Consider the following 25,161-nt stretch of genomic DNA (forward strand, 5'->3'; position numbering starts at 1 on the left):
CAAACCTAGTCTATGGCGGCGTTCACTTGCAAACTCCTCCTTGCACTGGAAGATCAAAGGGTTTAGGGCAGACCGAGTTGATGACCTTCCTGCAGTGGTTGATATTTGTCTCCATATATGGCCATAAGAATAACCAATAGTTCATAGACACGTCTTAAGCAACTGCTCAGTCCACAAGGAGGACTGCATCACAGAGTCCACAGTGCTAGTCGTTCCACAGTCATCACAACCAACACATACAAAACACCTGAGGATCTCCACAGATCAGGCAATATCTTTGGAGGGAAGTGATGTTAAGGGTCTTGGCCAGAAGTGCTGACTGTTCATTTCCCTCCAGAGATGCTCCCTGACTTGTTGAGTTCCTCAAGCACTTCATGTGCATTGCTTTCAACATCTGCAGTTACCACAAGGGCAAAGTATGGTGGGACTGAGGTCCCAATGCTGTACGAAGGATCTGACGGAAAGGGTTGCCTCTCAGTGCCAGCGCTCGTTTGTGAGTTCTGACACATCATTTCTGCACTTTGCTCTTACCTTTTGGGGAATTCCACTGTAAGCCAATGACGTCGCTTCATTTTCTGGAGTGACAGACATGTTCTGATCCTGGTAACTTCTGTGCCTTTTCTGAAAGTTTTTCTGAAGTGTTTTTAATTTTATTAGTTCTTTAATTAAAAAGAGAAAATGGTGGAAACACTCAAGAGACCGTGCTATATCTGTGGGAAATGAAACAAACTTTGAATACCCTTTGTCCGAAGGGGGAAGGAGACAAAAGAAACTTGTTAAGCTTTGGGGAAAGTGGGGAAGGCAGGGATGTTTCTGATACAGTGACCATATGGATGATCTTTAAAAAAGTTTCTGATCATTGAGTGAAAGGGAGCAGGTAGAGAAAATTCAGAGACAAGAAAGTACTGGACAAATTAATTCTATTAGTTGTGAAATAAAATATTGAGCCATACAATGGGGGGGTGACTTGATTTCTGTCTGTATCAGTCATCCATTTATGATATTAGCTTAGATTGTTTTTTTCTTCTTCTTTTACCTCTGGGAGTGGGGGAGATGTCTAGCCTAACCTGTTGGACCTGTCTTCCTGCCCAACATTTTATAACTCCTATATTCTTTATGCAAATTCGCACTCTCTAACAGCTTCTATTTTCATAATGACCAGATAAGACTTATTTACCAATTATTTTTATGGTCACCCCACTTTCACCCAATTGGATATTCCAACCCCCCCCCCTCCGAACGCTGCAGTCTAATGAGCTTTTGTCTCCCTCCAAGATCTGACAAAAGATCTTCAACCTAAAATATTAACTTTATTTATTTTCCCTGCACTGCCTCTTGGTCTTTTGGATATTTACAGCATTTTCTGTTTTGATTTTAGAATTCCAGCTTCTGCATATTTCAATGTTTGATTGAACTTTCATTTTTATTTTATCCTTATCATCCAATGTGAAAACAATGTAAATTAGTTGTTTAACAGAATTTTGTTGATTCCATTTATTGTGTTGCTTGCATTGGTCATTGCTAACCTTTGCCTCTCAACCTGCTTGTACAGACGCTTCACATAACTTTTTGATATCACTCAGTACTTTTTCATGCCCACCTTGCATGCATATGCTGCAATTTGTATCACTCTCTGTCCAGAGGAATATGTGTTCTTTGCTTTATTTCAAAGATGTTTAGTTTAATCGTATCATTTTGCTTGTTCACCTTGATTGCTTAATTACACAAGTGGATATCTTGCCCTTTAGGGGTTTGTGTCTGTCTTTTATTGTACCAATTATTTATTTATCTATCTCCCACTGCTCATCAGTTAATAGTTCTGCCCAGTCTTTTGTGGCCAATTTCTGCTTAATCTCACCAATATCAGCAGTACTTAAGGCTCAACGCTTAGTTTAAGATTTCATTTCTTCCTCCTCAGTGTAATGCTATATATTACCACTTAGTGATCACTGGGTGTTACCTTACTATTGGATTGTTAAATAATTAAAGTTTATTTCTCATCATTAAATCCAAAATGGAGTTGAATTATCTCAGGCAACTATAGCATGTTAATTCTGTGTTTAATAAGATACCTCATGTTACATGAATGTGGTATTTATTGTAAGCTGCTCTATAACTCAGTAAAAGGATTAAACAAATAGTGACACTCAATATATTTTCATTAAAATGCCAGGAGAGCCTGTTTTATTGCTTGCTGTTCATGCTTTCTGCAACTGGTTTTCTGTTGGTTGTATTTTATAAGTTGAATTCTGCTGCATTTTATAGGGTTGTGCTCCCATTTTATGGGCAGAAATGTACAAGCTTCACACTTCCTTGACCTTGAAAACATTTTTCCTTCCTCCCACAGGATTGTATTTCACTAGGATCTGGAGAAGTGCCAGTGAGTGAGCATCACTCATTTGTGCTTTATCACAACAATAGCCCCAGATGGGGTGAGCTGCTGAAGCTTCCTATTCCCGTGGATAAATTTAAGGGTGCACACATCCGCCTGGAATTCAGGCACTGTTCCAGTAAGCATTGTTACATCATTGACTTGCACTCTGAATAGCCCGAGTACTGTAATCATGGCGATCTGCATGTGTGAAATTAAACAAAAATGTCTGATATAACATGGGTGGTCTGCAGAAGAATCAGTTAAAATATATAAAATCTCTCTGCTTATTCTTCCCTTTCACATATTTCAAATTATGGGCAATGTTTGGCAAAGTAGTTTGGTAGACTAAGTTAGGGGTCCCCAACCTTTTTTGCACCGCAGACTGGCCGACAGGGGGTGGGGGGTGTGTTCAAGTCAACAATGCGTGACAGGGAATGAGGAAAGGTGCAGCTGACTCATATCACCAAATCGTATCGTTTCCGCGCGGCCCGGTAGCACATGCTTTGCGGCCTGGTACCGGTCCATGGCCTGGTGGTTGGGGACCACTGGACTAAGTTATCATTTGATTCCAAGAATAACTTGAATATCTGTTAAAGGTTGTAGCGTAACCTACAGAAAATGCCGGATGAACTCAGCAGGTCAGGTAGCATCTATGGAAAAAGAAACAGGCACTGTTTCGGGCTGAGACTCTTCTTCGAGAAGGTTGCAGGAGGGTAAGGAATACAAGCTAGAAGGTGATGGGTGAAGCATGATGGGTAGGGAAGGGGTGAATGAAGTGAAAAGCTGGAAGCTGGTAGGTGGAAAGGGTAAAGGGCTGAAGAAGAAGGAATCTAGGAGAGGAAAGTGGACCATGGGAGAAAGGGAAGGAGGAGGGGCACCAGGGAGCAGTGATAGGCAGGTGAGAAAGAGGAAGAAGGGGAGCCAGATTGGGGAAGAAGAAGAGGGAAGTGGGAGGAAGAATTACCGGAAGTTAGCGAAATTGATGTTCATGCCATCAGGTTGGAGGGTACCCAGGCGGAATGTGAGGTGTTGCTCCTCCAACCTGAGAGTGGCCTCATCATGATACGAGAGGAGGCAATGGACTGATGTGTCGGGAATGGGGATTGCATTGGAATTAACGGTTAACCACCGGGAAGTCATGTTTGTGGGTGGAGACAAGGTGTTTGACAAAAATGGATTCCAGTCTTCGTTACGTCTCACCAGCGTAGAGGAGGCTAGGTGAAATGTTGACTCACCTGGAAGGACTTTGGGGCCCTGAACAGAGTTGAGAGAGGAGGTGAATGAGAGGCAAATTTCCAGCATCTGCAGAATCTCTTGCCTTTATTATCTGTTAAAGGTTAATGGCTTTTTAAATTTGTTCCAACCAAAATCAGTGGTGACCTGATTAATTATGAAATTACTTAAGATTGTATAGTGTACAATAATAGGGTAAAATGAATATGAACATTGATTTCCAAATTCAGTGAGCTAATTAGGTTATTTTCAGTTAATTTTGTGCCATTAAAATCACTTTCAGATGAGCCTGTACCTTTAAAATGAAAAGCTACAGACAAAATGTATATTGTTCACATGGCTCTTTCTTTTTATAAATCTCCTCATTATTAGGGTGATGAAGGCTAAATGACTAGAGCCGTATTTTTGTAGGTAAAGTAGTGCTACTGATAATTTAAAAATAGTTAGCATGTGTACATCTACTTCCCTTGCCCATATTGACTGTAGATTTTGTTTTGAATGGAGAAAAAAAAACAGTAAAGGACAAATTCTGCGCTCACCAATGTAGCAATGATTCTTCATCTCATTTGCATCATGTTATATAGAGGGGGAGGGTGAATAATCAGTTTGGCACTTAGAAGAACTTCAAATTCTATTTTGGGAATATACCATTTTAATCTCTCCAAATCTAAATAAAACTGCGTCCCATGATCCGTGAATGTGCTGATTTTCTAAAGGTAACTGCATGGTGAAGCTGTTTCACAACTGAACCTGGTTTTGCATTTAACAACAGCAATATCCGTAAATTGTAGTGCTGCAGTCCTCCCAAATAAAAACAAAGTAATTGACCTTTTTATACAAATCATAAATGCATTTATTATACATTTATATCTGTTACTAAACTGGGAATGACTCTTATTCATGATGCATTTGCCTTAATATCATAGTATCAATCATGAGTGACTTTTTGCAAGATGAGTTGCATTAATCAAATGGTTCTTTCATTGATGTGGAAACAGTGGTTTTGGTACAATGCTGCTTTGGCAGGACCCAAGTTATCACAATGATGTAAACACAAGGAATTTTGCAGATGCTGGAAATTCAAGCAAAACACATCAAAGTTGCTGGTGAACGCAGCAGGCCAGGCAGCATCTCTAGGAAGAGGTACAGCCGACGTTATGGGCCGAGACCCTTCGTCAGGACTCAACATCGACTGTACCTCTTCCTAGAGATGCTGCCTGGCCTGCTGCGTTCACCAGCAACTTTGATGTGTGTTGCTTATCACAATGATGACTTGTGTTTGTGGAATGTGATGTTGTTTGCCATGCGCCGTTTCTCAACCAGCATCACTACCTAAACACGCAATTAAACTATGCATCTTGGATCTGTTGTCAAGTACAAGAGAAACCATGAAAATGAGATCTTAATACACTGTCATTGATTGTGGATCAACTAACTAAATCCTGTGGAATTGCAAAGTGGATTAAAGGCTGGTTGAATTTTAGTAACAGTACTGCCCTCAAGAGAGAACATTTAAGATTTCCTGAATGATATTTGTGATCCCTGTAAGCTCCCTTATTTTTTACCTTTATTATTTGTTATTTTCAAATAAGATTTAGACTGGATATTCCTTGAGTATTTTTATAGTGATTTGATTGCACAATCATTGGCTGGCGGATCCTTCATTACAGCATTTAATTGTCCTTGTTTTCAGCAAAAGAAAAAGGAGAGAGAAAACTTTTTGGGTTCTCCTTTGTTCCACTGATGCAAGAAGATGGCAGAACATTACCAGATGGTATTCATGAGCTCTTGGTCCACAAGGTAAATTGCTCTTTGAGTTCATCTAAATAACTGGGTATCAAGAGTAAGCTATCATACGTCTTTTTGTGGATTATTAAGTAATGTATGAGACAAGGTTCTATAAATAGTAGTTTTGCCTGTTTGTTTTTTGTTGGCGTAGCCTTAGTCACAGCGGATCAGACTTGTAACCATTGACTCATTTGCCTGCTGACATCTTGTTCAATTGGTTGCTGTATGGAGCTGTTATTTTTCCCCCTAAGGCAGAGTTAGTTATTGTAGAATCATTGGCACTGGTTTGGGCAATCACCATTTCCTCATATGCCTCGTCATATCCCTTTAACTATTTGGCAAAATCATTACTGGAAGGCACTGTTGGTGAAATCCCAGCACACCTGTCAGGATTTAACATATTAATATATCAGTTTTCCAGAACTGGTGACATTGTGTATAGATGTATAAAACAAAATGATTAATTCTATTTTACTAATATATCCGATCATACAGTTATGAGTTCCTAACCTAGGTACAGATTCATTAATTAAATGCTTACACTACTTTTGGCTACTCAGACATAAATCTGCAGTAAATGAACTGTCTGCAAGACCTGAAATGCTGCAAGTTCTAGTCAAATTTGAGAATAATGTAAGTTATTTTAATGTGAATGGTAAGTCAGACAAAACTCATGCTTTTATTTTTCAGTGTGAAGAAAGCACAAACTTTCAGGATCCTACTCGCTACCTCAAACTTCATTATTGTAAAGGGAACAATCAGCCACTTAAAGCTTCCAAGGAGACATTTTGGATCTCATCATTTCTGTGTTCCACTAAGCTCACTCAGAATGGTGAGGAGATGTTTTCCATGTGCAATAAATAGATTTTCTACTTTTAAAAATTTTCATTTGATTTTGTGATGCTTGGGACTCAGTTTCTATCCATTGTCAGTGTGGAAAAAGTTCAAACAATGCTGAAGGGGATGACTCTAGAATTTGCAACTCCTAAGTTACATTGACTTCCTAAAGGGAATTAGTTCTCATTGCAAGGGACCTGTACATCATGAATGACTGAAATTGCACATTTTTGCTATGCCGTGGCCCACAGAACTGTGGCTGTAAAGTTGACAGCGGCCCAGTTAGCGGCGGGAGCAGATCACAGCGACAAAGTTTCTCACAGGTCAATGACGTTTGCTTCAAAGGAGAGCATCATGAGTGTTCGGGCTCATTCCGGCAGCCCTGTCAGTATCAGGAGCAGAGCACAATGAATTAAATAAAAAGTACAGAAAGGACCAGCGGGGCGGCCTTTGTTGGCGGTAGGCCTGTGCTGAGAGTAGGAGTGCTGGGCTTTGGCTCAAAGGAAGCTTCAGGAAGTTTCTGTTAAAGTTCCCATTTTTTTCCCTCTTACTGTACCTAGTACAGTAAATGGCCATTATGTGTTCTGCATGCTGGATGTTGGAGTCCTGGGAGACCCAGAGTCTCTTGGGGAACTACATCTGCATGAAGTGCATCCAGCTGCAACTCCTTGAAGACCGTGTTAGGGATCTGGAGCAAAGCTGGATGACCTTCAGCTGGTGCGGGAGAGTGAGCAGATTATCCATCAGAATTAAAGGGATGTAGTCACCCTGAAGTTGCAGAGGCGAGTAGCTGGGTGATTGTCAGGAGATAATGGAAATGCGATAGGCAGTCAGCGCAGAGCACCCCTGTGTGGCCATTCCCCTCAATAATAGGTATACCTTTTGGATACTGTTGTGGAGGATGGCCTCCCAGGGGAATGCCACAGAAGACCAGGTTACTAGCACTGAGCATGGGTCCATGGTATAAAAGGGAAAGAGGAGGAAGAAGGGAGCAATAGTGATGGGGGATTCAATAGTCAGAGGAAAAGACAGGAGATTCCGTGGACATGAACAGGACACCCAGATGGTACATTGCCTCCCTGGTGCCAGGGTCAGGGATGTCTCGGATCATGTCCACAGAATTTTAGAGGGGGTGGGGGAGGCAGAGCAGCCAGATGTCTTGGTACATATTGGTACCAATGACAGGAAAGAAATTCAAAGAGGTCCTGAAGAGAAAATTTAGAAAACTTGGTAGAAAGCCGATAAACAGGACCTCCAGGGTAGTAATTTCTGGTCTGCTGCCTGTGTCATGCGCCAGTGAGGGTAGAAGCAGGATGATTTGGCAGATAAATGCATGGCTGAAAAGCTGGTGCAGGGGGCAGGGCTTCAGGTTCTTGGATCATTGGGACCTTTTCTGAGGGAGGTATGACCTTTATAAAAGTGATGGGTTGCAACTGAACCTGAGGGGTTTCAAAATTCTCACAGCCAGGTTTGTTAGAGCTGTTGGGGAAGGTTTAAGCTAATCTGGCAGAGTGATTGGGACCAGAGTGAAGGGATTCAAGATAGGATGGATAATAAAAATGCAAAGATAGCATGTGGACAGGCTGTCAGGAAGGGCAGGCAGATGATTGGACAAAATTACAGCCAGCAGGGACGTATCAGTGTATTAAGAATGCAGAATCAAGAAGGGTAGCAAATACAGTACTCAAAGTGTTATATCTCAATGCACGGAGTATAAGAAATAAGGTGGATGATCTTGTTGCACTATTAGAGATCATGAGGTATGACGCTGTGGCCATCACTGAATCGTGGCTGAGGGATGCTGAATGTCCAGGGTTACTCATTGTATTGGAGGGATAGGAAGTTGGGCAGAGGGGTTGGCATGGTTCTGTTGGTAAAGAATGGCATCAAATCAGTAGAAAGATGTGACATAGGATTGGAAGATGTTGAATCCTTGTGGGTTGAGTTAAGAAACTGCAAGGATGAAAAGACCCTGATTGCAGTTTTATACAGATCTTCTGGGATGTGGACCACAGATTACAAAGGGAAATAGAAAAGGCGTGTCGAAAGGGCAATGTTACAGTAGTCATGGGAGATTTTAACATGCATGTAGATTGGGAAAATCAGGCTAGTAATGGATCTCAAGAGGGTGAATTTGTTGAACGTCTATGAGAAGGTGTTTTAGAGCGGTTTGTCATTGAACCTACTAGATGATCATCTCTACTGGATTGGGTGCTATGTAATGAACTAGAGGCAATTAGAGAGTTCAAGGTAAAAGAACCTTTAGGAGGCAGTGATCACCATATTATTGAGTTCAACATGAAATTTGATAGGGAGAAAGTAAAGTCTGATGTTCCAGTATTTCAGTGGAGTAAAGGAAATTACAGTGGGATGAGAGAGGAGATGAACAAAGTAAATAGGAAGGAGATGTTGGCAGGGATGACAGCAGAGCAGCAATGGCATAGGTTTCTGGGAAAAATAGGAAGTTGCAGGATAGATGTATTCCAAAAACAAAGAAATCCACAAATGGTAAAATAGTACAACCATGGCTGACAAGGGTATTCAAAGCTAATGTAAAAGCAAAAGAGAGGGCATACAACAAAGCCAAAATTAGTGGGAAGACAGAGGTTTGGGAAGCTTTTAAAAACCTACTGAGGGCAACTAAAAGAATCATTAGGAGGGAAAAGATGAAATATGAGAGCAAGTTAGTAAAACAATATCAAAGTGGATAGTAAAAGCTTAAAAAAAATTGAGGCCGGAGAAATAATAAAGGAAACAAGGAGATGGCTCTTGAACTAAATGAGTATTTTGCATCATTCTTCACAGTGGAAGACACTAGCAGTGTGCCAAATGTTGAAGGGTGTGAATGTAGAGAAATGAGTGCAGTTACTATTACAAGGGAGAAGGTGCTTTAAAAGCTAAAAGACCTAAGGGTATATAAGTCACCCAGACCGGATGAACTGCACATTAGGGTTCTGAAAAAGTTAGTGGTAGAGATTCTGGAGGCATTAGTAATGATCTTTCAAAAATCATTGGACTCTAGTATAGTGCCAGAGGACTGGAAAATTGCAAATATCACTCCACTCTTTAAGAAAGGAGGAAGGCAGCAGAAAGGATATTATAGACCAGTTAACCTGACCTCAGTGGTTGAGAGGATGTTGGAGTCAATTGTTTAAGAAAAGGTTATGGAGTACTTGGTGACACCGGACAAGATAGGACAAAGTCAGCATGGTTTGACTAAGGGGAAATCTTGTTTGATGAACCTATTGGAATTCTTTGAGGAGATTACAAGTAGGACAGATAAAGGGGTTGCAGTGGATGTTGTATATTTGGATTTTGAGAACGCTTTTGACAAGGTGCCACACATGAAGCTGCTTCCAACTTAAGAGCCCATGGGACTACAAGAAAGTTACTGGCATGGTTAGTGCATTTGCTGATTGGTAAGAGGCATTGAGTGGGAATAAAAGGATTCTTTTTTGATTGGCTGCCAGCGACTAGTGGTGTTCTGCAGGGGTATGTGTTGGGACCACTTCTTTTTATGCTGTATATTTATGGAGTAGATGGCTTTGTTGCAAGTTTGCAGATGATATGAAGATTGATGGAGGGACAGGTAGTGTTGAGGAAACAGTTACGCTGCAGAAACACGTGGACAGATTAATAGAATGGGCAGAAAGTGGTGAATGAAATACAGTGTTGGAAAATGCATGGTCATGCACTTTGGTAGAAGAAATAAATTTGAAGACTATTTTTCTAAACAGGGAGAAATCCAAAAACCTGAGATGCAAAGGGACTTAAGAGTCCTTGGTCAAAACACTCTGAAGGTTTACTTTCAGGTAGAGTCGGTGGTGAGGAAGGCAAATGGAATGTTAGCATTCATTTCAAGAGGTCTAGGATACAAGAGCAGGGATGTGATACTGAGGCACTGGTGAGGCCTCACCTTGAGTGTTGTATACAATTTTAGGCTCCTCATCTAAGAAGAGATGTGCTGGCATTGGAGAGGGTTCAGAGGAGGTTCACTGGATGATACCTGGAACTAAAGGATTATCATAGAAGAAGCGTTTGATAGCTTTGGATATGTACTCACAAAAATTGGAAAGGATGAGGGGGGAATCTCATTGAAACATTCCAAATGTTGAAAGGCCTAGACAGAGTAATTGTGAAAAGGATGTTTCCTATGGTGGGGGAGTCTAGGACAAGAGGGCATAGAGGGGCATCCATTTAAGACAGATGTGGAGAAATTTCTTTAGCCAGAGGGTGGTGAATTTGTGGAATTTGTTACCATAGGCAGCTGTGGAGGCCAGGTCATTGGGTGTATTTAAGGCAGAGATTGATAGGTTATTGATTGGCCATGACATCAAAGGTTACAGAGAGAAGGTCACGGAGTGGGGCTAAGGAGGGGAAGAAAAGGATCAGCCATGATTGAATGGCAGAGAAGACTCAATGGGTCAAATTACCCAATTCTGCTCCTATATCGTATGGTCTTATGGTTTTAATAGCAACACAAAAACCACAAGTGGAATTTGGTTACCTGGTCTTTGTTTCCAAACCAATGGTCATGATATGTTTAAGCTCTTCAACTTGATTATTATTATTGATAATGAAGCAGTTTTCATTTTGATCAAGTGATTCTTACGATAAACTTTTCTATTCATGTACATATTTTATAAATCACAGAATATGCCTCTGGTGCTTGTACCATCCTTTAAGAAGGATGCCACAGCCTTGAAGAGCTTGCAGGGCAGATTTATCAAAAAAGTGCCACAGATGATGAGAGCAGTTACATGTAGAGATGTTGTGAATGTTTCTCTTTATAACAAGGGAGGAAATAGTCAAAATCGTATCAGTCTGATACAAGGAAGAAATAAAATATTCAATACTATATTAGCCTGATAGAAGGAAGTTAGAAAAATGGTTTCTACTTGGACGTGGTAGAAATTGAAGTCAGTATTCAGGATATAGGGCTTGGCAAGATGAAGGGTTTGAGAGGATTGCTTAAATCAAAACTGATACAGATTTGATGGGCAAATTGCCTACTGTGTTGTGACAGTTGTGTGATTCCACTGCAACATTAGAAACAGAAAGAAACCTTATCTTCAGCCTCAGCATCAGTCCTGATGCAAAGTTCTAAGTGTTGACAATTCCTTTCCTCCCACAGATGCTGCTTGACCTGCTGAGTTCCATTGCTCAGCCCCAATTGCTAAAGGGTTGCTCTATTAGTGTTTATTTTCTGTCTCTTAATTCTCACTCCAGTTATCTTTTGATTACTTGCACTCAACTTGCCGATTTAATATTGATTCTTTTAAATTAGGTACCATTTAATGCTGTACACCTAGTCAAAGTAAAACTGAATGGGGAGGTCCCAGATGCACAGTATTGCTAATGTGGGTCAAGAATATTGGATTATGGTCATAATTACTTGGAGCACATTATGCGCATGCAGATATTGTGTGCATTAAGTGCCATTGATTTCTTCCTAAAGTAGAGACTTTTTTCCCTCAAAGACATATAAGCTGAAATGGAGAGGAAGAGGGATTTACTTCTATAATGCACAAACTCTTGTTAAGATAATTGTTTAGGAGTTATTTCTTAGACTGCATTAGATCTGTGTTGTGGTAATTTAATAATGTGTATCAATTCATTATGAAGATGTGTTGCTGATGTATTTCCAAACTTGAAAAAAAAACAGTTCTGACCTGTTGTACAGTTTTTCATTGAAAGATTGCATGATTGAAATGTGCCCAACTCACAGTATCATGCCATGGTTCCAGATTTCCAAGTGCTCCCCCGATCTGTTACCAAGAGCAGAGTGATTGCACAAAAATCAGAAAACCCTGAGAGGCTTCAGCAATTCAGGCAGCATCTATGGAAAGGAACAGTCAATATTTGTCAGGAACCTTCACTCTGCTGTGCTGTGCTCCTCACCTTCAAACTTTTCCCATGGTTAAGTTCTCGAATAACAGAGGCCATAAATTTAAGACAAGAGGGGCAAAGTTTCAAGGATATGTGGGCTGCAAGTTTTTTTTTTGCACAGTGTGGTGGTGGAAGTAGTTATGATAGGAGCTTTTTAAACAGTACTTAGCTGGGCACATGGCTATGCAGAGAATGGATGGGTACGGTCCAAATACAGGCAGAAGGGATTAGTGTTAATATATATCATTGGTGTAACTAGTTTGGCACAGCTTTGTGGGCTGAAGGCCTCTTCCTGTACTGTACTGCTCTTTGTTTGAACGTTATTTATGGATCTTTGTAAATGACTTGACTGGCATCCGAGCACTCCAAATAATTGCTTATACTATCCCAAGTACTGACTCTTCAACTGCTTGCTCTGAAAGCATACAATCATTGCTTGCATGTGCATGGTACTCAAAATTTAAGGTGAGCAAAAAGGACTGTTTTCTATTTCGCTACATCTCTCGTTTGTCTGCTTTTTCTGGCTCACTCTTGACTTGCTCCATAACTTTACCTTTCATCCATAGATGCTTTCACAATGGGGTTCTTCTGACCAAGGATCTCAACATTTGCTTTACATGCTGTTACATTATGAATTCAACAAGTGGGCGACTCCTGTTGACAAACACTCATTGTTAATGCTGGAAATCCACATGATTTTGGAAAAACATCTTTAATCTTTCTGTAAAATCAATGAAGAGCATGATATTTAGGATACTATCAACTTGCTCGGATAATGTACCGAAACAGAACATTTCTATCAACTTTGCGACTTCTACTACTACATGTCACTTCATTTTGTAATTGTTTTGGCACACAATCCTTTGCATACATTATCCCAACTCCTGGGGTTTCCTCCACTAGAGCATGATGGTTACTTAGCTCACTCAGATTGTCCACAAATCCACCTCTGGGCAAGTACATCACTCCTGCTACCTTGATCATCAGAGGGACCTTTGTGGAGAAAGCTGCCTAACCTCCTTTGGTATTGTTTGCCAAGACAAGTAACACCACTTTAAAAGAAAATTAAATATTAGTTAAGAACCTGCTCCATTCTTCTCCCAGCCTTACGTGTTCCAAAATCAAATAAGCTGTACTGTCTTGGGCTCATTTATCTTTCTGTTTAATAGAACAAATCATAAGAATTGAGCTACCAATAAAGCTTCCTCTCTTTACGGCTGTCAGTACTCAACTAATGGATTGCTGATATAAGAATTTATCAAATGCTAAATGACATGGTGCTTTCAGGTCTTAAAGGGACAATCCTATTCCAATACTGCACGAACAGTAGGCAAAAACTATAACAATGATGTAATCTGTCACCACATTGTCAGTTTCTATCAGTTATAAAGCTTTAAAAGAATGTTAAGGCTTCAGAGTTATAATTATGTATTTGAAATTATATCAAGAAAACCTGATGAACATAAATTGCTGAAGCTAAAATGCTGAAGAAAAATTACCCATCAGTACTACAACTTGAATAGGCACAGTGCATCCTGGGAAATTCACTGCACATGCTCTGACTGCAGAATAGAAATGTGGTGGAAAAGCAAAGATGTCGATAAAGACATCATGCTGAAGTTTTCAGGGCAGGGAAAGTTCAGGTTTTTTTTACTAAAACCTTATGAAATCCAAAATTGATAACTTTAGGGTAAAGTATATGTAATTTTAAATTGTATACCTCAGTTAAACTGTATTGAAGACAAATATTGGATTGAGAAAAGTTACATCAATGATTTTCCCGAAAGCTGTTGGCATGTTCTGCAAAATCAAGTTTACAATATGATGAGAGGAAAAACCTGACAGTTCAAGTTGTACATGCTAACTTAAAAAGACGATAAAAACATATAGCAGTTTGGGAAGTAGGTGGTAAGGATACAAGACAGCATGACAGACTGCAAGTAGAACTACAAAGCAGAATCATCAAAAACTCTCACCCTTAACCTTGTGATGAAGATGATTAATTGTGAAATGCATGCCATCGTAGTTGGGCTGGTAGATGCTGGGCAATGTTTGCATCAAGTAAGTGTCAGCTAATGATTATTTTTTTTTTAAAAAGTACAGCAATTAGCTGACAGTGAAGGAAGGAATGGTACAGCTCGTAAAGGTGCTGCCTCAAAACTCACAACTTGGGTTCTGTCCTGACCTCTGGTGTTGTCTGAGGAGAGAACAGAAAATCTCTCTTGGCTGCCTTGCTCCCCGGGCCACCTGCATTCTCTGGCTTCCTCCTATATCTCAAAGTTGTGCTGGTTGATATGGCAGTTGGCCTTGTATGGTGTATGCACTGCTGGTGATAGAATTGGGGAGGACATGGGAAGAATATGATCACTATGAATGAGTGTTTAATACTTGGTTCGAACTTTGATCTGAAGGGCCGGTTTCTGTGCTGTGTGGCTATGAACTGCACAATACCTCCATATCAAGGTGATCTGTAACTTTGGGTGAGGAACTTGTAAATAGCACAAATTTATTTCCTCCTTCTGATGAAATGCAACGCTCTACTTTCTCCCTCCACAGTTGCTGCTGAGTATTTCCAGAATTTTCTCTTTACTGTGTCGAAAGAAAACCTACAATCAATCAATGTGTGTTTATGGAAAACCAGAATAAAACTAAACATGCTTTCTTTTGACTGGAGCATATTGGAGATAAATATATTGTTTCATTGTTCAACTTAGTGAAATATTTATTCATGCTTTATAAATCTTTTGCTTTTAAGGGGATTTGCTAGATTTTTTGAAATGGAGAGCCCACCCAGAAAGAATATGCGACATTCTCTCAAAATTCAAAGATATCGATGGTGCAGAAATAGTTAAGGTAGACTGCATTGTTTACATTTAATATTTTAAAGCACATTATCTAAAATGTATTTGGTTTGTTGGGTAAACATATGTCTACAGTTTCATTTGAATGTCTCATAGTTTTTGCAAGATACACTGGATGCATTATTTGGAATTTTGGATGAGAATTCCCAAAAATATGGATTGAAAGTTTTTGATTCATTGGTGAGTGTTTTTCAAATTTAACTTCCAATTGATCGATAAATCTCTATTATGTTAGTTCCTTTTCAAGTTTAATGTGTCCATTGCAAAATAAATGTTATATGTTCGTTCAAGCGATTGCATGGAGAAAAACAAAGTTATATTGTTCTCCTAACAATTATGTTTTAGTTTGCAGACATCAGTCCATATTATTAAAAACATTTATTTAAAGTTTATTCCACTATATTGTACTGGAACACTTTGAACACTAATTCCTATGTCTTTCACAGGTTCATATCATAAATTTGCTACAGGATATCAAGTTTCAGCATTTTAAGCCAGTTATGGATACGTACATAGAGAGTCATTTTGCTGGAGCATTAGCCTACAGGTACTATCCGATGCACCGATACATTAACTCTTAGTCCCTTGCATCCCCACTGGGTTGTTTGTACCTGAAGATACCGAATGATGTTCATTTCGAGAAAACCATATCCTGCATTAAAATTTGATTTTCCAAAAGCTCAATGCAAAGTATTGCTAATTTCTATTTGATGTATATTTTGAAAACAGTGATTATCCAATGAGCTAAATACTTCCGTTACTGGGTTTCTCCCCTTTAGCTTTCTAATAGTTCAGCTGCAGTGGTGTCATGATAGTGATATTAAAAGCTGCACTGAACTTTCCAAATCAGAAGATGATTCTATAAACTACAGGGCTCACATGTATAGATGGATTAGTTGGCCGGTCTTACCTGTGAGTGTAATTAGATCGTAAAGTCATTGTTGTTTGGCATGAATTGGACCTTTTGCAGACATCCCAGCCTGCAAAAACTCATTTCAAGGAGGTAGCACCCCCGCCCCCCCCCCCCCAACTCCATATCTCCCTCCTCCATCACCCCACCGTCAACCTCCAAATGTGTATGTAATACTTTGTTTAGTGATTTTGTCTAATCTGTAAACCAAGTTGGGTATATGCAGAAAATGTGACATTAAAATATGTACCTATATTATATTATATTATTATGTTTATTACAACTTTAAGCAAATCTACAGGGAGTTTGGCCTCATCACGTAGGACATCAATCGCGAAGCTCCTTAGCAGCTAGCCAGCTAGTTTAAATAACGTTAGCTATGCTAATGAACAAATGACACCTGTTAAACTCACCTCAACATGTCTTTTACATTTTAACCCACCATGGGCAATAGAAAAGTCACTGTTGCAAACAGTGCAGCGAGCAACACTGTCATTATTTTTGAGGTCGACTGTAAAACCCGCCCACAGAGAAAACTGATAGGTCTACTTAGCAGGGGTCCCCAACATTTTTTGCACCGCAGACCGGTTTAATATTGACAATATTCTTGTGGACCGGCCAACCGGGGGTGGGGGGGGGGTGGGTTGTTAATCACGACCGGAATATAGGTGATGAGTCAATTATAAGTGAATAGCATCATAACATTTTAAGTAACGTTTGTATATTAAACACACAGTGCATATTTTCCTCGTATGAACATATAAAATCATTGCAACACACAAATACCGCTGAATCAGTGGGAGCCCTGGGCTTGTTTCCCTGCAACAAGACGGTCCTATCGAGGGGTGATGGGAGACAGCGATACACGAAGGAGGTTCCTTATGTTCAGACTCTTCCGCAATTTAGTTTTCGTTGCATTCATTGCAGAAAACTCTGCTTCGCAGCGATATGATGTTGGAAATGGAAACAACGTTTTCAGTGCTTTCGTGGCTATCTCAGGATATTTAGCCTTGACTTTGATCCAGAATGCCAGCAGAGATATTAAGTCAAACATACTTTTCAGCCCGCCGTCATTTGCAAGCTCGAGGAGTTGATCATCTTCCCGCGCTGGCATGAATGACGTGTGCGTAATGACCTCGCAAGCGTTCAAGCTCAACAGTCCGTTACAGGGAATGAGGAAAGGTGCAGCTGACTCATATCACCAAATCATATCGTTTCCCGTTGGGGACCACTCTTAGCACAAAGAGAGACCAATCAGGATGCTAGCTCTCCCTCTCCCTCTCTTTCTCAAAAAAATCTATTTCCAGGATATTGTATATAATTTCCGGGCATCAAGGAGCCACTATCGCTATGCGGGAGACTCCTGGAACTTCTGGGAGAGGTGGGATGTCTGCTTTTGGCTTACCATATCCATTTCTCTGTATATTCATCTCCCAGCGCTAATCCTTGGCCTTTATCTTTTAGCAATTGAAATGATCATCTCGATGCTTTTTAAGGATTCTGAGAGTACATATGTCCTCCACATTCCAAGGCGGTATGTCTCGGATGTGAAGGGAAATCAGAGCATCTGTATGAAATTTGTACAGTCCAGGGAAAAGATGCAAACTCCACCGTGTGCAGATAGCAGATCGTGGCATTCCACAGAAAAGAGGTGGCAATGCAATTTGTTGAACTTGTGTGTAATTTGGTGTCAGTGCTGTCTTAGCTGCAGTCTTGCCTTTTGAGCACAAAGGTTATAGATCCCAATCCAGAGGTCTGAGCACAAAATCTTATTCATTATCAACAAAATGTTCAACTGCAAAGGGGGCTGCTGGTTTGGATGTGAGATTAAACCAAAGCCTTGGTAACATGCCCAGGTAGAAAGATTCAGTGTTGCGGTTTTGATCAGAATGAGAGTCGGGTTTAATGTCACTGCCATGTCGTGAAATTTGTTGCCTTTGCAGCAGCAGTGCTGTGTAATACATAATAATAGAGTGAAAAACTGTGTGTGTGTGTGTGTGTGTGTGTGTGCGTGTGTGTGTGTGAAGTAAGTAGTGCAAAAATAAAAAAAACCAGCACGGTTGTGTTCATGGGTCCAATGTCCATTCAGGAATTGAATAGGAGAGGGACAGAAGTTGTTCCTGAATTGTTGAGTGTGTGCCTTCAGGCTACTGTACCTCCTTCCTGATGGTAGCAATGAGAACAGAGTGATGGGGGTCCTTAATAATAAATGTCGCCTTTTTGAGGCATGGCTCCTCGAAGATGTCCTGGATATTATGGTGGCTAATACCCGCATTGGCACTAAGGTTGCAACTTATTTTGATCCTGTGCAGTCGTCCCTCCAAACCATACAGTAATGCAGCCAGTTGGAATGCTCTCCTCAGTACATCTGTAGAAATTTGTAAGTATCTTCAGTGACATACCAAATCTCCTCATACATCTAATGAAATATAGCCACCGTTGTGCCACCTTTGTAGCTGCATCAATACTTTTTCTCCAAACATACCTTTGCTCATTGTGGCCAAAAAGTTCTATTTTAGCTTCATTAGTCCACAGGACTTATTTCCAAAATGCATCAGGCTTGTTTAGATGTTCCTTTGAACCTTCTGAATAGAACTTTTTGGCTGCAATGAGCAGAGGTATGTTTGGAGAAAAAAGGGTGCAGAATTTCATGAAAAGAACACCTCTCCAACTGTTAAGCACGGGGGTGGATCGATTATGCTTTGGACTTGTGTTGCAGCTAATGGCACGGGGAACATTTACTGGTAGGGGGAAGAATGAATTTAATTAAATGCCAGCAAATTCTGGAAGCAAATGTCACACCATCTGTAAAAAAAAAAGCCAAAGATAAAAAGAGGATGGCTTCTACAACAGGATAATGATCCTAAACACACCTCAAAATCCACAATGGACTACCTCAAGAGGCGCAAGCTGAAGGTTTTGCCATGGCCCTCACAGTCCCCCGATCTAAACATCATCGAGAATCTCTGGATAGACCTCAAAAGAGAAGTGCATGCAAGACGACCCAAGAACCTCACAGAACTAGAAGCCTTTTGCAAGGAAGAATGGGTGAAAATCCCCCAAACAAGAATTGAAAGACTCTTAGCTGGCTACAAAAAGCATTTACAAGCTGTGATACCTACCAAAGAGGGTGTTACTAAGTACTGACCATGCAGGGTGCCCAAACTTTTGCTTTGGGCCCTTTTCCTTTTTTGTTATTTTGAAACTGTAAAAGATGGAAATAAAGAAGTTTTCTTGCTTAAAATATTAAAGAAATGTGTCATCTTTAACGTTATGCCTTTTGGAAATCAGTTCATCTTTTACTCGCTTAGCTATTCACAGTAACAGGAATTTTGACTAGGGGTGCCCAAACTTTTGCATGCCATTGTATATGTTGAAGGCAGCACACTGAGCTCAGGCCTATACTAAAGGAAGATCATGAAAGCAGGAGTGAAGATTGCTGCCAACATCAGTAAAATTGGTTTGAGTACATTTTCGATGTGAACAGAGTTGTAGAAACTGATCAACTTTTTATACAAATACGGAGTTTGACAGAGAAGAAAGTATGCTTTTAAGGTAATAATGATTTGTTTTTGTTAAATTGCAAATTTCTAATGTTGCAGGGATCTTATAAAAGTACTGAAAAGATACATTGATCGTTCAATAGAAGCAGAGAGACAAGAGCATATTCAAGATGTGCTGAGGGTAAGGATTTTTACACAATTAATGTCAATTACTCTTTTTATAATGAATACTAGAGACAAAGACATTTGACAAAAGCTGAAGGAAGGTTTCAGCCTTTTCAATAGTTGTGAATCAAGGGAAATTTGATGTCATACGTTAAGTGCTGTTGAATACTTTGGCTGTTTACCAGTGAACATTAAACTTAAAGAAATAACTTTGCCTTTGGAGAACATTTCAGGAGTACTTTAATGAGATCTTTCATTCTCCTAAACGTGAAAAGTACATGCAAGTCTGCACAAGCTTCCCTCAGAGAGCAAATTTGCTATCTTAGGAATCAATCTGATGAGCCTTGCTGCATTCTCTTTTGAGTATATCTGTTGTTGGACAGGGAGACTGAACCATTTCCATTGTCATTTTATCAGAGCCCTATGTAATTGGAGCAAGGAGTCTCTATTCTTGTAATCAGATCCTCTTGCTATGAAGATTGGAATACAACTTGCTGTCTTAATTGTTACTGAATTTATCTATTAATTTATCATGTCTCATACATAGGTATACTCAGAATCTTTAAATATTATTTTCCTTCAATCTATCACCATTTAGAAATATTCTACCTTTCTACATACTGAAGTGATTAACTTAACATTTTTCCCTGCCCTTCTCACAACCCCAATTTCCACCTGGATTTGCATTATCAGCAAACCTAGGTATACAGTATCTCGCATGATTACCTTCCTCCAAAGTATAAAGGAGATTGCCTACAGCCAGAGCCTTGCAGAGATTCCTGTGCTAGCCTGAATGTACCTCAGGATCAGAATCAGCTATAATATCACTGGCGTATATTGTGAAAGTTGTCATTTTGTGGCAGCAGTAGATTGCAATACCTAATACTAAAAACTGTAAATTACAGTAAGTATATATAAGGAAATAAAACCAAATTAAAGCAGTAATGTGAAAAGAGAGGGGGAAATACTGAAGTAGTAATCATGGGTTCATTGTCCATTCAGAAATCTGATAGCGGGGGGCAGGGGCGGCGGGGAAGAAGCTGTTCCTGAAGTGTTCAGTGTGTGTGTCTTCAGGCTCCTTGATGGTAGCAGTGAGAAGAGGGCATGTCTTGGGTGATGGGGGTCCTTAATGATGGATGCCACCTTTTTGAGGCATCATCACCTTTTGAAGGTGTCCTTGATGCTGGAGTGTCTCGTGCCCATGATGAAACTAGCTGAGTTTACAACTTCATGCAGCTTTTTCTGACCCTGTGCAGTGGCCCCTCCATACCAGGTGGTGATGCCATGAGTTAGAATGCTCTGCACAGTGTACCTGTAGAAACTTGCGAGTGCCTTTGGTCACAGTCTGAAAGCAGCCTGTTTACTTCTCGCTGTCAGCCAATTTTCAATCTACATCAATAAATAATCTACAACTGTCAGACCCTTGAACCAGTTGAGGATAACTTCACTCACCTCAACTCTGAACTGATTCCACAATCTGCAAGACTCACTTTCAAGGACTCTACAATTTGTGTTCTGCTATTTATTTCTTTATTTGCCCAACTTGTCTTCTGTTACACCTTGGTGGTTTATCAGTCTTTGTTATGTATAGATTTTCATAAATGATATTGTATTTTATTTTCCTCTAATTGTCTGCAAGAAAATGAATCTCAAGGTAGTATATGATGACATATACATACTTTGATAAATGATTTCCTTTGAATTTGACAAAGTGCTAAGAACTCGAAGTATTCTTCATTTGATGCTGCCCATAAAATCTGAACTTTTGGTATAAAAATTATAAATCTGTGTATTTCTTTCACTTTGACAATATAAGTTCTGCACTCATATTGAAAACTAGAGCTGCGGACTGCAAACTAGTTTTCATACCATGGGAATGGAAGTTAGAAATCTGTATTGTTACAATCTGAGAAACCGGAGCTGTTACAACTATGAGCAGGATTGTCTCACCGTGAGTCAATGCAAAAGTCTGGTATTACCAGCTTGTTCTTCTCAACACTACGTATTAATAAATGTGTTATCTTGTGAATGGTTGCAGATTCTAATCTGAAATACGGAATTTGATCGGAATTTCACAAATAGCCCGTGTTGTTCAGTATGATGAGCGCTGCGACATTATTGACTGAGGTTAATGTCACCAGAGAATTAGTGGGGCTGTTGGCAAAGGCATGGGAATGTGAAGCGTTTGGAGTGCTACTTGAGAAAATAGAAAACTGCTGATTTGCTTGTGAGGCAGGTTGCGATAAGAACATCTTGTTGAAATATCACTTGGAGACATGCTGACGTTGACATTCAATAATTCCTGACATCTGTTGCAAATTAAATATACTTTTGATTAGTTGTCTTTGCTGACTTATAACAGTGAATGAGCACAAACTGGTGATTTTTAACCAGTACAACCAAGCAGAAACATCAACAGGTACTTGGCTCTATGTAGCGAATCTCTACCATAATGAAAAGTCCCAACTGTCTTCAAAACATTAATATTCTATAACTTTGAGGTTCTCTGATAAGGATCTGAACTTGCATTCATTCAGGTTATCTTGGTAGGGTTTTAAACAAAAGAGTATGGATTTTCTTTTGGTTTTATTGCAACATTGTTTGTGAAATTTGATAATTAGCTTCCCTGAGTGCTTAGTGTTCCTGCAAATTTTAGTCACATAATATGCTGAAAAAGAATGTGCAGATATTAAGTGCTAATTGATTTTTGTATTTAAGGTTATTCCACAATGTATTGGCATGCACTTAGAATTACCTTGCTTAAACCCATGATGAATCCAGACAATATGGACCTTCTGTACAATTTAAAGAACACTGAGTCACTCAGAGAATGACATTTTCATTTTTGTTGGTTGAGTTTGTGCATTGCATCGGGCTATCAGCCAATTTATTTCACATAGCTGCCAAGGGAGTGATTAATGCAATTTGACAAAGGCTCCATTATGGCTGGTACCTCCAATAAAATCTCAAAAATCTGCAGATACTAGAAATGCAAAGCAACACATCCAAAATGCTGGAGGAACTCAGCAGGTCAGGCAGCATCAATGGAAAACGAGTGAACAGTCGATGTCTCTGACCAAAATGTCGACTTTTTCTGTAGATGCTACCTGACTTGCTGTGTTATCTGGGATAAAATGTTTGTTCTGGGCAATAATGCAGTTCCACAAAGCTGCATAATATAGAAAATTTTAGAATGCCATAAAGGCAAATCCACAGCTGTTGATGTATGTATTCTGGTTTTGCTTTTTACCAGTTGACTTTTAAAATTATTAGAAATTCCAGTTATTTCACAACTATCTATGAGTGGTTTTCCAATTCTAATTCTAGGCACAGGAATATATATTTAAGTATATTGTTCATTCTCGGAGTTTGTACACTCTTGCAACGGGCGGACAGAATGAGGAAGAGTTTCGAAATAGTATTTATGAACTATTCCAGTCAGTGAGATACTTCCTTTCCATTGAGAGCCAGGGATCATCCATCATCACACAAACTCAGGTGAGTAGTTTCAGCCTTAACCCCATACAGGCTCAGTATATCATATTCCGGTTTTCTTGGATGATAATTGGATACTCCCAATTTTCAGTCAGCCCGAATTTATGTTCTCCGGTTCACTATGATTAATAATATAATAGAATTTCTGTAATCCAACATGATTAAAATTTTACTGATACCAGACTAGCACATTTACTGCACTATTGGATGTTATTTAGTACTGTCCTCCCAAATTTTCAGGTCTTTGTGGAGCAAAGAAAGAACATGTAAGAAATATCATAATTCCCTCAATCGCAACTAATTTTCTTTTATTTTATGGTTGTTTTTTTTAAACTATTCTGATGTATGCCAAATGAGATTTTCTGGGAATTTTGAAAAGATTCATTAACAGGAAAATCTCTGTAAATTTCAAAGTTGCTGGTTGTGCCATGTGATAACTGGACTGCTGTGATAGTTTGAGGCCATTCTGGAATTCCTTTTAAGGTTGCTTCTTCAATATGGGTGCTGATACTGAAGTGTTAATGAAATGGCAACCCTGCTTATACGTTAATACCTCATTCAGCTTTCTGCTCTATTGAAGTCAGTCTAATAGGCAATGAAGCAGAGTGTAGATTGTGGCTCTTCCATTATCATCTGCTTTGTGCCAGATACATTTCAACCACCATCTGTTATTCAGTTGCTAAATTTCAGAATGTCACCTTGTAATATACGTATATTAGGTCTCATTCTTGAAAATGATGTTTGATTTATTTAAAGATTAAGCTGTTATGTGGATCCCTGCTTTTGCTCGTGAAAAGATCAAATAACAAAATGCTAATAATTTTACCTTGACTTAATTTGGTAACATACTCTTTACTGTTACATATAATTTAAAAAGAAAATTTTGAAACAATTTTATTATTAAGTGGAGAGAGGGAATGGGAATTTTTGTAATTGCCTGTCTTGTATATCTCAGCACATGAGACATTTCCTTTGAAATCACAGATTAAGGTAAATTGCCATAAATTATCAGATGGAGATTGAAATTAAGCAAGATATTCCCTATAGTGCTGGAGACTAAGACCAGAGGACACTGCCTCGAAATAGAAGGACATTCTTTTAGAACAGAGTTCAGGAGGAATTTCTTTAACCAGACAATGATGAATTCGTGGAATTCATTGCCACAAGTGGCTGTGGAGTCCAAGCTACTTGATTATTCAAAACAGAAGTTGATAAGTTCATGATAAGTCAGGTTATGGTAAGAAGGCAGGAGAGTGGGGTTGAGAGAGGTAATAAATTGGCTGTGATGGAATGGTGAAACCAAATGACCAAATTCTGCTTATAGTCTAAAATAAGATCAAAAGAAATGCTCTGTTTCTGTATATCTGAAATAAGAACACAAAATACTCAGCAAGTTAGGCATTTCTGTTTGAGAGAAGAACAGGGTTAGCATTTCAGATGGACCTTCCTCTGGAACTGGATAGAATTAGAGATGATGTGTTTTTTAAGGAGGTACATTGGAACAGAAAGAAAGGAGAAAGAGTAAAAGAAAGTGTGGTTTGCTTTGGTGTGACTGATGTTACCTTTCTGAGCGTAACCTTTGTTTTCCAGGTATGAGAACATACCACCCTCCTTCTCTGCTCAGGAACCTGCTCAAATGGGATTGCTTCAGAAAGGACAGAAAGCCGGGAAGACCAAATTACAAACCAGCATGATGATTCAAAGTAGCAGAAAGTAGTAAATAGCCAAAGTACAGAAACAAAGTAGTTTGAAGACACTGGGAATAGCACTTGATTAATCAGCACCAACTGACCCAAACAAGAGTAGTGGTTATGATCTGGCATGATTGAGTGCAGTGTTGAGTTCATAAAGTAGGAACCCAGCTGCACTGGGTTGTTGACCATTGGAGCTCATTGAAATGTCCTGGGAGATGAGTACTTACTGTGGGAATGGGATAGAGAACTAAAATCATAGATGACTCTTAGCTCAGGTATGATTGTGGACTAAATGGGGTAATCAGAGAAGCAATTGTACAACTTTGTACTCCATGTTATGAGATTAAATCAGGATTTATGGTAAAAATTCATTGATTGACCTGAAACTTTAACTTTATTTTCTCTTCACACA

At 39.4% G+C, this 25,161-nt stretch overlaps 1 protein-coding gene across 3 annotated transcripts in view; it reads left to right on the forward strand.

Annotated features, from left to right (window-relative positions):
- The window catches only part of dock4a (dedicator of cytokinesis 4a), a 365,685-nt gene that overhangs the window by 197,752 nt on the left and 142,772 nt on the right, over positions 1 to 25,161 (forward strand). For all 3 annotated transcript variants that reach the window (XM_072267619.1, XM_072267621.1, XM_072267620.1), the window contains exons 15-22: positions 2,348 to 2,510; positions 5,301 to 5,407; positions 6,086 to 6,227; positions 14,877 to 14,974; positions 15,079 to 15,162; positions 15,429 to 15,529; positions 19,495 to 19,576; positions 22,888 to 23,058. In XM_072267619.1, coding sequence (XP_072123720.1) covers positions 2,348 to 2,510; positions 5,301 to 5,407; positions 6,086 to 6,227; positions 14,877 to 14,974; positions 15,079 to 15,162; positions 15,429 to 15,529; positions 19,495 to 19,576; positions 22,888 to 23,058 — 948 coding nt within the window. The remainder of the gene's footprint in view (positions 1 to 2,347; positions 2,511 to 5,300; positions 5,408 to 6,085; positions 6,228 to 14,876; positions 14,975 to 15,078; positions 15,163 to 15,428; positions 15,530 to 19,494; positions 19,577 to 22,887; positions 23,059 to 25,161) is intronic.

The sequence above is a fragment of the Mobula birostris genome, chromosome 9, assembly GCF_030028105.1.
Source record: "Mobula birostris isolate sMobBir1 chromosome 9, sMobBir1.hap1, whole genome shotgun sequence".
NCBI lineage: Eukaryota > Metazoa > Chordata > Chondrichthyes > Myliobatiformes > Myliobatidae > Mobula > Mobula birostris.